Source organism: Ranitomeya imitator, chromosome 1 (assembly GCF_032444005.1).
Source record: "Ranitomeya imitator isolate aRanImi1 chromosome 1, aRanImi1.pri, whole genome shotgun sequence".
In the NCBI taxonomy this organism is placed as follows: Eukaryota; Metazoa; Chordata; class Amphibia; order Anura; family Dendrobatidae; genus Ranitomeya; species Ranitomeya imitator.
The window spans coordinates 1,019,077,642-1,019,093,061 of NC_091282.1; the positions used below are offsets into that span (position 1 = coordinate 1,019,077,642).

The following is a 15,420-nucleotide window of genomic DNA, read 5'->3' on the forward strand; positions in this document are numbered from 1 at the left end:
ATGTTGATGTTCCCCATTCAATCTTCATTTTGAGACCGCTGTTGTGCTGTCCCTTTCTGAGTATCATTATTGCAGTTCTCGAAAACATACAGTGAGCACAAGAATATGATACTGAATATACCAGTTTTCTAATTAAACATAATTAAAATAGGAAACTTTTGTGAAGTCTGTAATAAATTAAGAATGAGGAAACTTTTTTTTTTTTAAAGGTTTTGTACTTTCCCATTGACCAGCTTAGCATTAGTTAGGTCCAGAAATATTTTGATAATGACACAAGTTTTAGCATTATAGCTGTCTACCAGAACATATTCAAGATACAGTTATGTAATCAACAAAAACTGAGTCAAGACTCTCCACTTTTGAGGGTATTCACATCCTAATTAGAGTAATGGTTTAGGTATTACAGCTTTTCCCCTTCTCCCATGACAGCAGCACCTGAGAGAGGGTATCCGCCCATCAAGAGCAGGAAACCTACTGAATAAAAGGGAGGTACCTCTCCTCCGCAACAGTTTGGTTTCCTGTCCTTGAGGGAACCTAAGAAGAGCGGTATGTTGGACTTACCCAGCTCTGCAGGATGTCCAGGACGGGATGCCTTCCGGAGGAGTGAGGTACCACTGGCCAGGAGGTTGGTGCAGCGCAGTGCAGACAGAGACATCTTGCGAAAAGTCTCTTACCTACACAACGTCCCAGGTCTGTGCACGCTGTCACCCCATGCTTCCGGGCTGGTGAAAAATCCTGTACACCCCAGCTTTTTAATATATGTAGCTGTCTTTTTTTTTTTTTTTAAAGGGACCAAAATTAATTGAACAATTTTCTCAAAAGCTCATTAGTAGGCTACATGGGCTATTTCCCCATTAATCCATCATCAATTAAGCAGATAAAAGGTTTGGATCTAATTCCAGATGCATTTGCATTTGGAAGCTGTTGCTGTGAACATCATGCGGTCAAAGGAACCCTCAATGGAAGAGAAATATCCCATCATTAGGCTGAAAAAAAGAAGAAATCCATCAGAGAGATGTCAGACATGTTATAAGAGTTGCCAAATCAACAGTTTGGTACATTCTGAAAAAAAAAAGAGCACACTGAACTTAAGAACTCAAAATGTCTTGACGTCCACGGAAGACAGCAGTGGTGGATGTTCGCTGAATCCTTCCCATGATGAAGAAAAATCTCTTCACAAAATCTACCCGATTGAAGAACACAGGATATTTTTCTTCAACCCCTTTCATGAAACCTGGATGTCTACACTTCATCTGCATCTTGGTTGTTTTATTTTAAATAAAAAAAAAAAAAAAAAAACCAGTGGCATGCAGAGTCCAAACCACAAAGATTCGGTCACTGTCCAAATATTTCTGGACCTAACTGTAAATATAAGCACATTACCCATGCCCATAGACCCTACACGGGGATAGGCCACACTCCATAACAAGATTCAAACATAACAATCCTATTATAATTACCAACAATAGGATCAAGAAGTGTTTCTATGAGCACAGAATTTTAAAACCATTTAATTTATTTATTAAACATCAATAAATTACTAAACAATAAAACAGATGGTGCCTCAAACGAAACAAACAGAGGCCAGCAAAGTGTGGAACTACGCAAAATTACTGGATACGGAAATGTATCCACAAAGATTAAGGTCTTTTAGTAATAGAGGTAAATATATAGTCAGTAAAATGTTGCATACTCTCAAATAGACACTAATGATACAATATTTACAACTAGCGACTTTCCATGTTACCAGTGGACAAAAGTGGGGAAACAGAAGCCATATCCACAATTTCAAAGCAGGTACTAAGGGCGCAGTTCACCCATACAGTGGAACACCCATGACCAAATACTATTGCATCGTCCCTTCAAACATCCACACATACACAGACTGCACAGTATCCATTCCTCAACATATTACCTCTAAGCGTGTCCACCAGAAAATCCACTGCCAAGTGACAGGCTGTGCCTCTTGACCCCAACGTGCGTTTTGCGGTTGCATCTTCCAGGGACTGTAAATATGGCTATAACTGATATACCATTAGTTTGTGCTAACATGGACAGGGGCAACCTTTCCCTAAGGCTAGTCTCCAATTCCATGTGGATGTTCCCATACAAGAGAAACAGACCAGTTTTTTTCTCAGGTGTCATCCTTGTAGCATTATTTTTTTTTTGTATCCCTTTTTTCACTGTCTGAACTTTTTTTTCCCAATTATGAATAACAATGTATCAGTTAAAAATGGGTGAGACTATGGAAGTTTTATTATGATGGAACTCTGAAGTACAAAGTCCTGTCTTTCATGTTTTATCCGTGTCACATGAATCCCCATAGACTTTAATGGCAGCATCTGATTCTCAGATCTGGTGAGAATAGAACATGCTCAGGGTCTCATGGGCCACAGACACATACTTCTTTTTAAAACTGCTTGTGGCTCAGTGAAAATCTGTGGATCAAACAAAGATGTCACATTGGTATGTTCACATGGAGTTATTGAAATAGATTTTGCAAAGTTCACATGAAAAACTAAATGTGAATGTACCTTAACAGTGCCTCCCTAATGAAGGACTTGCATCTGGAATTGTGGCACAGCCATACCAGACACAGCTGAAGAGCAGCTTTGTAGCTGTAAATAATATTAACCCCTTCCCGACCTGTGACACAGCGTATGCGTCATGAAAGTCGGTGCCAATCCGACCTGTGACGCATATGCTGTGTCACAGAAAGATCGCGTCCCTGCAGATCGGGTGAAAGGGTTAACTCCCATTTCACCCGATCTGCAGGGACAGGGGGAGTGGTAGTTTAGCCCAGGGGGGGTGGCTTCACCCCCTCGTGGCTACGATCGCTCTGATTGGCTGTTGAAAGTGAAACTGCCAATCAGAGCGATTTGTAATATTTCACCCATTATAACGGGTGAAATATTACAATCCAGCCATGGCCGATGCTGCAATATCATCGGCCATGGCTGGAAATACTAGTGTGCCCCCACCCCACCCCACCGATCGCCCCCCCAGCCCCCCGATCTGGCCGGTACACTGCTCCGGCTCCCCTCCATCCAGTGCTCCGCTCCCCCCCGTGCTCTTGTCCGCTCCCCCCGTGCTCCAATCACCCCCCCGTGCTCCAATCACCCCCCCCCTGCATTCAGATCCACCCCCCCGTGCTCTGTTCCACCCCCCAATGCTCCGTTCCAGCCCCCCCGTGCTCCGTTCCACGCCCCCCGTGCTCCGTTCCACGCCTGCCGCGCTCCGATTCGCCCCCCCCGTCGCGCTCCGATTCGCCCCCCCCGTGCTCCGATCCCCCCCCCCATCATACTTACCGATCCAGCCGGGGTCCCGTCCGTCTTCTCCCTGGGCGCCGCCATCTTCCAAAATGGCGGGCGCATGCGCAGTGCGCCCGCCGAATCTGCCGGCCGGCAGATTCGTTCCAAAGTGCATTTTGATCACTGAGATAGATTATATCTCAGTGATCAATATAAAAAAAATAATACATGACCCCCCCCCCTTTGTCACCCCCATAGGTAGGGACAATAAAAAAATAAAGAAAATTTTTTTTTCCACTAATGTTAGAATAGGGTTAGGGTTAGGGGTAGGGTTAGGGGTAGGGTTAGGGTTAGGGCTAGGGTTAGGGCTAGGGGTAGGGCTAGGGTTAGGGCTAGGGTTAGGGCTAGGGTTAGGGGTAGGGCTAGGGTTAGGGGTAGGGTTAGGGTTAGGGCTAGGGTTAGGGTTTCGGTATGTGCACACGTATTCTGGTCCTCTGCGGATTTTTCCGCTGCGGATTTGATAAATCCGCAGTGCTAAACCGCTGCGGATTTATGGCAGATTTACCGCGTTTTTTTCTGCGCATTTCACTGCGGTTTTACAATTGCGATTTTCTATTTGAGCAGTTGTAAAACCGCTGCGGAATCCGCACAAAGAAGTGACATGCTGCGGAATGTAAACCGCTGCGTTTCCGTGCAGTTTTTCCGCAGCATGTGTACAGCGATTTTTGTTTCCCGTAGGTTTACATTGAACTGTAAACTCATGGGAAACTGCTGCGGATCTGCAGCGTTTTCCGCAGCGTGTGCACATACCTTTAGAATTAGGCTATGTGCACACGGTGCGGATTTGGCTGCGGATTCGCAGCAGTATTCCATCAGGTTTACAGTACCATGTAAACATATGAAAAACTAAATCCGCTGTGCCCATGGTGCAGAAAATACCGCGCGGAAACGCTGCGTTGTATTTTCCGCAGCATGTCAATTCTTTGTGCGGATTCCGCGGCTTTTTACACCTGTTCCTCAATAGGAATCCGCAGGTGAAATCCGCACAAAAAACACTGGAAATCCGCGGAAAATCCGCAGGTAAAACGCAGTGCCTTTTACCCGCGGATTTTTCAAAAATGGTGCGGAAATATCTCACACGAATCCGCAACGTGGGCACATAGCCTTAGGGTTAGGGTTGGAATTAGGGTTGTGGTTAGGGTTGTGATTAGGGTTATGGCTACAGTTGGGATTAGGGTTAGGGGTGTGGGGGGGTTAGTGTTGGAGGTAGAATTGAGGGGTTACCACTGTTTAGGCACATCAGGGGTCTCCAAACGCAACATGGCGCCACCATTGATTCCAGCCAATCTCGTATTCAAAAAGTCAAATGGTGCTCCCTCACTTCCGAGCCCTGAAGTGTGCCCAAACAGTGGTTTACCCCCACATATGGGGTATCAGTGTACTCAGGATAAACTGTGCAACAATTACTGGGGTCCAATTTCTCCTGTTACCCTTGTGAATCTAAAAAAATGCTTGCTAAAACATCATTTTTGAGGAAAGAAAAATGATTTTTTATTTTCACGGCTCTGCGTTGTAAACGTCTGTGAAGCACTTGGGGGTTCAAAGTGCTCACCACATATCTAGATAAGTTCCTTGGGGGGTCTAGTTTCTAAAATGGGGTCACTTGTGGGGGGTTTCTACTGTTTAGGCACACCAGGGGCTCTGCAAACGCAATGTGACGCCCGCAGACCATACCATCAAAGTCTGCATTTCAAAAGTCACTACTTCCCTTCTGAGCCCCGACGTGTGCCCAAACAGTGGTTTACCCCCACACATGGGGTATCAGCGTACTCAGGGGAAACTGGACAACAACTATTGGGGTCCAATTTCTCCTGTTACCCTTGGGAAAATAAAAAATTCTGGGCTAAATAATTATTTTTGAGGAAAGAAAACGTATTTATTATTTTCACGGCTCTGCATTATAAACTTCTATGAAGCACTTGGGGGTTCAAAGTGCTCACCACACATCTAGATAAGTTCCTTTGGGGGTCTAGTTTCCAAAATGGGGTCACTTGTGGGGGGTTTCTACTGTTAAGCCACATCAGGGGCTCTGCAAACGCAACATGACGCCCACAGAGCATTCCATCAAAGTCTGCATTTCAAAACGTCACTACTTCACTTCCGAGCCCCGGCATGTGCCTAAACAGTGATTTACCCCCACATATGGGGTATCAGCGTACTAAGGAGAAACTGGACAACAACTTTTGGGGTCAAATTTCTCCTGTTACCCTTGGGAAAATAAAAAATTGCAGGCTAAAAGATCATTTTTGAGAAAATAATTTTTTTTTTTTTTTTCATGGCTCTGCGTTATAAACTTCTGTGAAGCACTTGGGGGTTCAAAGTCCTCACCACACATCTAGATTAGTTCTTTTGGGGGTCTAGTTTCCAAAATTTGGTCATTTCTGGGGGATCTCCAATGTTTAGGCACACAGGGGCTCTCCAAACGTGACATGGTGTCCGCTAATGATTGGAGCTAATTTTCCATTTAAAAAGCCAAATGGCATGCCATCCCTTCCGAGTCCTGCCGTGCGCCCAAACAGTGGTTTACCCCCACATATGGGGTATCAGCATACTCAGGACAAACTGGACAACAATATTTGGGGTCCAATTTCTCCTATTATCCTTGGCAAAATAGGAAATTCCAGGCTAAAAAATCATTTTTGAGGAAAGAAAAATTATTTTTTATTTTCATGGCTCTGCGTTATAAACTTCTGTGAAGCACCTGGGGGTTTAAAGTGCTCAATGTGCATCTAGATAAGTTCCTTGGGGGGTCTAGTTTCCAAAATGGGGTCACTTGTGGGGGAGCTCCAATGTTTAGGCACACGGGTGCTCTCCAAACGCGACATGGTGTCCGCTAACAATTGGAGCTAATTTTCCATTCAAAAAGTCAAATGGCGCGCCTTCCCTTCCGAGCCCTGCCGAGTGCCCAAACAGTGGTTTACCCCCACATATGAGGTATCGGCGTACTCGGGAGAAATTGCCCAACAAATTTTATGATCCATTTTATCCTACTGCCCATGTGAAAATGAAAAAATTGAGGCGAAAAGAATTTTTTTGTGAAAAAAAAGTACTTTTTCATTTTTACAGATCAATTTGTGAAGCATCTGAGGGTTTAAAGTGCTTACTAGGCATCTAAATAAGTTCCTTGGGGGGTCTAGTTTCCAAAATGGGGTCACTTGTGGGGGAGCGCCAATGTTTAGGCACACAGGAGCTATCCAAACGCGACATGGTGTCCGCTAACGATGGAGATAATTTTTCATTCAAAAAGTCAAATGGCGCTCCTTCCCTTCCGAGCCTTACCATGTGCCCAAACAGTGGTTTACCCCCACATGTGAGGTATTGGTGTACTCAGGAGAAATTGCCCAACACATTTTAGGATCCATTTTATCCTGTTGCCCATGTGAAAATGAAAAAATTGAGGCTAAAAGAATTTTTTTGTGAAAAAAAAGTACTTTTTCATTTTTACGGATCAATTTGTGAAGCACCTGGGGGTTCAAAGTGCTCACTATGCATCTAGATAAGTTCCTTGGGGCGTCTAGTTTCCAAAATGGGGTCACTTGTGGGGGAGCTCCAATTTTTAGGCACACGGGTGCTCTCCAAACGTGACATGGTGTCCGCTAAAGAGTGGAGCCAATTTTTGATTCAAAAAGTCAAATGGCGCTCCTTCCCTTCCAAGCCCTGCTGTGCGCCCAAACAGTGGTTTACCCCCACATATGAGGTATCAGCGTACTCAGGACAAATTGGACAACAACTTTCGTGGTTCAGTTTCTCCTTTTACCTTTGGGAAAATAAAAAAATTGTTGCTAAAAGATAATTTTTGTGACTAAAAAGTTAAATGTTCATTTTTTCCTTCCTTGTTGCTTCTGCTGCTGTGAAGCACCTGAAGGGTTAATAAACTTCTTGAATGTGGTTTTGAGTACCTTGAGGGGTGCAATTTTTAGAATGGTGTCACTTTTGGGTATTTTCAACCATATAGACCCCTCAAACTGACTTCAAATGTGAGGTGGTCCCTAAAAAAAATGGTTTTGTAAATTTCGTTGTAAAAATGACAAATCGCTGGTCAAATTTTAACCCTTATAACTTCCTAACAAAAAAAAATTTTGTTTCCAAAATTGTGCTGATGTAAAGTAAACATGTGGGAAATGTTATTTATTAACTATTTTGTGTCACATATCTCTCTGGTTTAACAGAATAAAAATTCAAAATGTGAAAATTGCGAAATTTTCAAAATTTTCGCCAAATTTCCGTTTTTATCACAAATAAACGCAGAATTTATTGACCTAAATTTACCACTAACATGAAGCCCAATATGTCACGAAAAAACATTCTCAGAACCGCTAGGATCCGTTGAAGCGTTCCTGAGTTATTACCTCATAAAGGGACACTGGTCAGAATTGCAAAAAACGGCAAGGTCTTTAAGGTCAAAATAGGCTGGGTCATGAAGGGGTTAATAAACCTCTGTTCCACTTTTGGTACCTGAGGTTCAACCTTTCCATATTTTTCATTCTACCATAAAATATCAGTATGTACCTGTAGTTCGAATTGATGTTAAATCTTTATTAAAATATTGCATTTCTTTTATTTTCTTTAGCACGCACACTGAAGTTTGGCAGGCAGAGCGGAGCTGATGAAGATGACGACGGTGCTTCCGGCTATGAGAACTACTGGAAGAATCTCGCCTCTGGTGGTTCAGACATAAACTATGATGATGATGAGGAAGATGATGATGAGGATGAGGAAGGGGATGGGGACTCTGACAATGAGGCTTCTGAACCATTTAGTCACTTGAATATAGGCCGGACATATGCCAGTGGCTATGCCCACTATGAAGAATCTCAGGAGTAAATGTACAGGTTTCAGCAGTATATTTGACAGTGATTGAAGCAACCAGGTGTAATATCCGTAAAAAAAATTTACAAGTTCTATTTAATATTCAGTAGCAGAATGGTCATGTTCTTTTATGCAAAGAAAATAGTGTCAACAAAAGTGTGAGGTGCCATTTAAAGTTTATATTCTTGTTCAGAAGTTTCATGGAGTAGGCTCAAGAGCTGTACCCTTCCCATAGGCGGCTGCTGACCGCTGGATGAGCTGTGCCCTTCCCTGCCCCCCCCCCCCACAGGCCTCCCTGGAGCACGAGCACATCATTAACTGAAAACTGCAAATAAAGATTAACAACCACAAGATGTATTTCGTCAACCAAGGCATCATTTTAATCAGTATAACGGCGCCAACCTGACACTGTAAGTTACTCAGCACAATCCTGCTGACAGGTTCCCTTTAACACCTTCACGACATGCACCTTCACTGGCTTTTTTATATGAGATGTATTTCAATATGGTACCATTTAGCTAGGCATATAACTTCTTTATCGATTTTTAAACAATTTTTTGTTAGGGGAAAATTGAGGTGCCTAAACAGTAATTTTGGGGAAAAAATTTCTTTGCATAACGGCACCGACCTGTCAGTGTCTGCAGGTTACACCGCACAATCCTGCTGACAGGTTCCCTTTTAAAAGCTCCATTGAAAAAAATGAAAACAGTTTTGGGTTTCACAAAATGTCAACCTAAAAACCAAACTTTCTCTCTAAAAGTTTTAAATAGTTCATTATTAAAATGAAAAAAAAAAAACCTCTATAATTGTACTAATACGCAGAATAATGTTTATTTTTTCTTTGGTCTCTCAATATATTCTATTGTCATTAAAGTCACAATTTAATATACAACTCCTCCCACAAAAAACAAGTCTAAATACAGCTGATGGAAACCTAAAGTTATGACCTTTGGTGCTTTAATATTTGGAATTAGTAGCATCATATCATTGCAGCCTATCTGTCAAGTTAGTGCAAGCAGGCTAAGTGCTTGTTCCACAGTACTTTTAACTGTAGTATTCATCTGATATGAGTAATTCCTATCTTTGTTCATTAAAATGCAGTCGATCAAAATATCTTGCATTATTCATTTATCTGAAGAGACTTTATCTCTTAATTTGCAATTGACTCTAAACTAGCGGGGGGAGATTAGGTGAGATGTCTCCTATACACCTCATTCCTTACTTATAACACAAAGAGAAGCAACAGCATGCAGAAAATTGTACCTTCAGGTATAAAACTTGATAGCATGATCTGTGTTTCCGTCTGCCTGTTTCCTCTCCCTGCTCCTCACTCATCCTAGCCCCTTCCCTCTCCATAGAATATAACAGGCTGTGTAACCTGACACATCACTTTGTTGGCAGTCCCTCTTGTCTGAAAGAAACAGCTCATGTCTGACTTGCTGACACGTTCAGAAGGCAAAGGAAAAGGAAGAAGAAGTAGTACGTAGTACATGAGTGGAGAAAAAAGCAGAACTCTCTGATTGGATGTTACAAACGTTCTTCTGTTCGTTCACCTGCACTATTGATTTATGCAAAGTCAGTTGAAAGTACAGTCCCCTTCTAACCATCTACCATAGATTACCTTTTTTTGTATTTGTAACAACATTTTTCTTTCTCAAAATTCAAAATGTTCATGTACATACATACAATAGTAGCAACTTTTTGTTTTCAGGATTTGGTATATATAAAACACTGCTATATATTTGATGAAAATTTTAATTTATTAAAAATTCATAAACATCAAATGTATATTCACATTCAGCACATACACACAATTGTAGCCATTTTTTTTTCTTCGTTTGATATGCTAGTCCATAGGTGAAAAGTCCATTTAAAGTTCTACAGAAAGACAGTCCACAGTTCTCAGTGTGGAGACACAGTTCTCAAGAATTATGGACTGTTTCTGTAGCACTTTAAAAGGACTTTGAACCTATGGATTTCCACATCATGGTAAAAAAAAGCAGCTTTTATTGTGTCTATGTTCCAAGTGTGAATATATACATGATTGCTGTGCATCTTTAATAAATTAAAACATTGCATCATATGTATCACAGTAATTTTATTTTTGCTGAATGTTTAGTTGGAGAATATGAGAGCCTATTTCACATTGACACAGTACCTGATACGCTACAAGCGAGCTTGAACTTCTTTGAATACCATAAAGCGAGGATGGGCAATTAATTTTCCCAAAGGGCCACATGAGAGGCTGTGACTGTTGTGGAGGGCCGAACCAATAGGCTAAAATTAATTTTGCTCAATATTAACCCTTTCCCGACCTGGGATGCAGAGTATGCGTCATGAAAGTCTGTGCCAATCCGACCTGTGACACAGCGTATGCATCATGGCGGGATTGCGTTCCTGCGGGTCGGGTGAACGGGTTAATTGAAATTTCACCCGACCCGCAGGAACAGAGGGACTTGTAATAGAGCCCAGGGAGGGTGCTTTATAAACTTCTGTGAAGCACTTGGGGTAAAAAGTGCTCACCACACATCTAGAGAACTTCCTTGGGAGGTCTAGTTTCCAAAATGGGGTCACTTGTGGGGGAGCTCCTATGTTTAGGCACACAGGGTCTCTCCAAACGCGACATGGTGTCCGCTAACGATTGGAGCGAATTATCAATTCAAAAAGTCAAATGGCGCTCCTTCCCTTCCAAGCCTTGCCAGGCGCCCAAACAGTGGTTTACCCCCACATATGAGGTATCGGTGTACTCAGGACAAATTGGACAACAACTTTTGGCTTCCACTTTCTCCTTCTACCCTTGGTAAAATAAAAACAAAAAAATGTTAAATGTTCATTTTTTTCTTCCATGTTGCTTCTGCTGCTGTGAAGCACCTGAAGGGATAATAAACTTCCTGACTCTGGTTTTGAGCACCTTGAGGGGTGCAGTTTTTAGAATGGTGTCACTTTTGGGTATTTTCAGTCATATAGACCCCTCAAACTGACTTCAAATGTGAGGTGGTCCCTAAAATATGGTTTTGTAAATTTTGTTGTAAAAATGAGAAATCGCTGGTCAACTTTTAATCCTTATTTCTGAACAAAAAAAATATTGGTTCCAAACTTGTGCTGCTGTAAAGTAGACATAAGGGAAATGTTTTTTATTAACTATTTTGTGTCACATAACTTTCTGGTTTAACAGAATAAAAATTCAAAATTTGAAAATTGCTACATTTCCTAAATTTTTGCCAAATTTCCATTTTTTTTCACAAATAAACGCAAAAATTATCCACCTAAATTTACAACTAACATGAAGCCCAATATGTCAAGAAAAAACAATCTCAGAATCGCTAGGATCCGTTGAAGCGTTCCTGAGTTATTACCTCATAAAGGGACACTTTTCAGAATAGAAAAATGGCCAGGTCATTTAAGGTCAAAGTAGGCAGGGTCATGAAGATGTTAATAACATTAATTATAAGTTTATATTAATATTGTATGACTTAATATTGAGAAGTATGCTGACATCCCCCTATATACCGTTTAAGCCCACACACAGCCTTCTACATATTGTATGAGCCCACACGCAGCCATCTACATACTGTGAGCCCACACGCAGCCCTCTACATACTGTATGAGCCCACACACAACCCCCCAAATACTGTATGAGCTCCATGTGATCTCTCGTGTACAGCTAGAGCCCCCTATATTCATGCAAATATCACAAATGCTCCCATTCCCCCGGTGCTCCACTTCTGCTCTCCGATGCACTGACTCTCTGCAGTGTACAGAGGACATGATAAAATGACATCGCAACTGCTGGCTCACACACTGATTGCTGGAAAATGAGTCCAGCGGCGCAGTCTTCCACCAATGTACTCATCCTGAGGATGTGGAGAGCAATGACCTTGGATGGGTGGGGGAGGGCACAGTGCGGCCCGTGGGTCACTGTTTCAGCCCTTCGGCTGTATGTCCGTCGGCTGCACTTTGCCTGTTTCTGTTTTAAAGTCAAGGGTGTAGTACAAGTGCTCTCTACAGACATTGTGTAATCGAGTCTATTTTTACAGGAGGGTTCTGTATTATAGTTTATTATTTGTCTGTGTTATGTACAGTCATGGCCAAAAGTATTGACACCCCTGCAATTCTGTCAGATAATACTCATTTTCTTCCTGAAAATGATTGCAAACACAAATTATTTGGTATTATCTTTATTTAATTTGTCTTAAATGAAAAAAACACAAAAGAGAATGAAGCAAAAAGCAAAACATTGATCATTTCACCCAAAACTCCAAAAATGGGCCAGACAAAAGTATTGGCACCCTCAGCCTAATACTTGGTTGCACAACCTTTAGCCAAAATAACTGCAACCAACCGCTTTCGGTAACCATCAATGAGTTTCTTACAATGCTCTGCTGGAATTTTAGACCATTCTTCTTGGCAAACTGCTCCAGGTCCCTTATATTTGAAGGGTGCCTTCTCCAAACTGCCATTTTTAGATCTCTCCACAGGTGTTCTATGGGATTCAGGTCTGGACTCATTGCTGGCCACCTTACAAGTCTCCAGTGCTTTCTCTCAAACCATTTTCTAGTGCTTTTTGAAGTGTGTTTTGGGTCATTGTCCTGCTGGAAGACCCATGACCCCTGAGGGAGACTGTTATGACCTGGTGGTTAAGAGGCCACACTGATATGACCTGGTGGCTAAAGCGCAACATGGAGCGAGCTCTGAGAAGGTGGTATCTCTACTGACCGCAGTCCCTAATCCTAACAACAACGCTAGAAATAGCCGTGGAATGTTCCTGACTCTCCCTAGACACCTCTTCACAGCCCAAGAAATAACCACCCCTAAAGAAGGAAATAGAAAGCCATCTTGCCTCAGAGAAAACCCCCAAAAGGAAAGATAGCCCCCCACAAATATCGACTGAATGGAGAGGGAAATGACGTACACAGAAATGAAATCAGAATTCAGCAAAGGAGGCCAATACTAAACTAGATAGAGAGAAAAGGATACTGTGCGGTCAGTATAAAAAACTACAAAATCCACGCAGAGTTTACAAAAATGAACTCCACACCGACTCACGGTGTGGAGGGGCAAATCTGCTTTCCCAGAGCTTCCAGCTAGCCTGAATAAGACTTAGTGACAAGCTGAACAAAAAGAGACATATTTGCAAAGCAATAGAGTCCAAACAAATGGACAAACAAAAACTAGCAAAAACTTATCTTTTGCAGACAAGGACTGGCCATATGAGAATTCCAAGGAGAGAACCAAATCCAACCAAGAACATTGACAGCAGGCATGGACTAAAGCCCAGAGCAGGTTTAAATAACAAACCCAGGCAAGGCGATTAGTGAAGGCAGCTGCTACAGCTACCTAAAGGAGCAGCAGTTCCACTCGAAACCACCAGAGGGAGCCCAATGGCAGAACTCACAAAAATACCATTAGCAACCACAGGAGGGAGCTCCAGAACGGAATTCACAACAGGAGACCCAGCTTTCTCACACTGGGCCCTACATTATGCTGCAAAATTTGTTGGTAGTCTTCAGACTTCATATGCCATGCACACGGTCAAGCAGTCCAGTGCCAGAGGCAGCAAAGCAACCCCAAAACATCAGGGAACCTCCACTGTTATGAACTGGTGGTTCAGAAACACAATGGACCTGGTGGTTAAGAGCACACAAAGTGACCCGATAGTTACTAATAACATAGGACGAGCTCTGAGACGTGGGAACTCTGCTGTCCGCAATCCCTAATCCTACCACACCACACTAGAGGTAGCCGTGGAGCGCTCCTGACCAGACCTAGGCGCCTCGGGCACAGCCTGAGAAACTAGCTAGCCCTGAAGATAGAAAAAAAAGCCTACCTTGCCTCAGAGAAATTCCCCAAAGGAAAAGGCAGCCCCCCACATATAATGACTGTGAGTAAAGATGAAAATACAAACACAGAGATGAAATAGATTTTAGCAAAGTGAGGCCCGACTTACTGAATAGACCGAGGATAGGAAAGATAACTTTGCGGCCAGCACAAAAACCTACAAACAACCACGCAGAGGGCGCAAAAAGAACCTCCGCACCGACTAACTGTACGGAGGTGCTCCCTCTGTGTCCCAGAGCTTCCAGCAAGCAAGAAAAACCAATAAAACAAGCTGGACAGAAAAAATAGCAAACAAAAGTAACACAAGCAGAACTTAGCTTATGCAGGGCAGACAGGCCACAAGACGATCCAGGAGAGAGCAAGACCAATACTGGAACATTGACTGGAGGCAAGGAACAAAGAACTAGGTGGAGTTAAATAGAGCAGCACCTAACGACTTAACCTCATCACCTGAGGAAGGAAACTCAGAAGCCGCAGCCCCACTCACATCCACCAGAGGAATCTCATAGACAGAACCAGCTGAAGTACTACTCATGACCACAGGAGGGAGCTTGACCACAGAATTCACAACACTCCACCATGTTTGACTGTAGGGACCGTGTTCTTTTTCTTTGAATGCCTCTCTTTTCTCCTGTAAACTCTGTTGATGCCTTTGCCCAAAAAGCTCTACTTTTGTCTCATCTGACCAGAGAACATTCTTCCAAAACGTTTTAGGCTTCATCAGGTAAGTTTTGGCAAACTCCAGCCTGGCTTTTTTATGTCTTGGAGTAAGAAGTGGGATCTTCCTGGGTTTTCTACCATACAGTCCCTTTTCATTCAGATGCCGATGGATAGTACGGGTTGACACTGTTGTACCCTCGGACTGCAGGGCAGCTTGAACTTGTTTGGATGTTAGTCGAGGTTCTTTATCCAACATCCGCACAATCTTGGGTCGAAATCTCTTGTCAATTTTTCTTTTCCGTCCACATCTAGAGAGGTTAGCCACAGTGCCATGGGCTTTAAACTTCTTGATGACACTGTGCACGGTAGACACAGGAACATTCAGGTCTTTGGAGATGGACTTGTAGCCTTGAGATTGCTCATGCTTCCTCACAATTTGGTTTCTCAAGTCCTCAGACAGTTCTTTGGTCTTCTTTCTTCTCTCCATGCTCAATGTGGTACACACAAGGACACAGGACAGAGGTTGAGTCAACTTTAATCCATGTCAACTGGCTGCAAGTGTGATTTAGTTATTGCCAACACCTGTTAGGTGCCACAGGTAAGTTACAGGTGCTGTTAATTACACAAATTAGAGAAGCATCACATGATTTTTCGAACAGTGCCAATACTTTTGTCCACCCCCTTTTTTATGTTTGGTGTGGAATTATATCCAATTTGGCTGTAGGACAATTCTTTTTGTGTGTTTTCATTTAAGACAAATTAAATGAAGATAATAATACCAAATAATTTGTGTTTGCAATCA

The 15,420-nt window shown here is 42.6% G+C and overlaps 1 protein-coding gene across 1 annotated transcript in view; it reads left to right on the forward strand.

Annotated features, from left to right (window-relative positions):
* ZNF330 (zinc finger protein 330) overlaps window positions 1–11,321 on the forward strand; it is a 53,802-nt gene extending 42,481 nt beyond the window's left edge. The window contains exon 10 of the mRNA XM_069743986.1: window positions 7,882–11,321. Within this exon, the coding sequence (XP_069600087.1) occupies window positions 7,882–8,135 (254 nt within the window). The 3' untranslated portion in view covers window positions 8,136–11,321. The remainder of the gene's footprint in view (window positions 1–7,881) is intronic.
* Window positions 11,322–15,420: the final 4,099 nt, after the last annotated feature.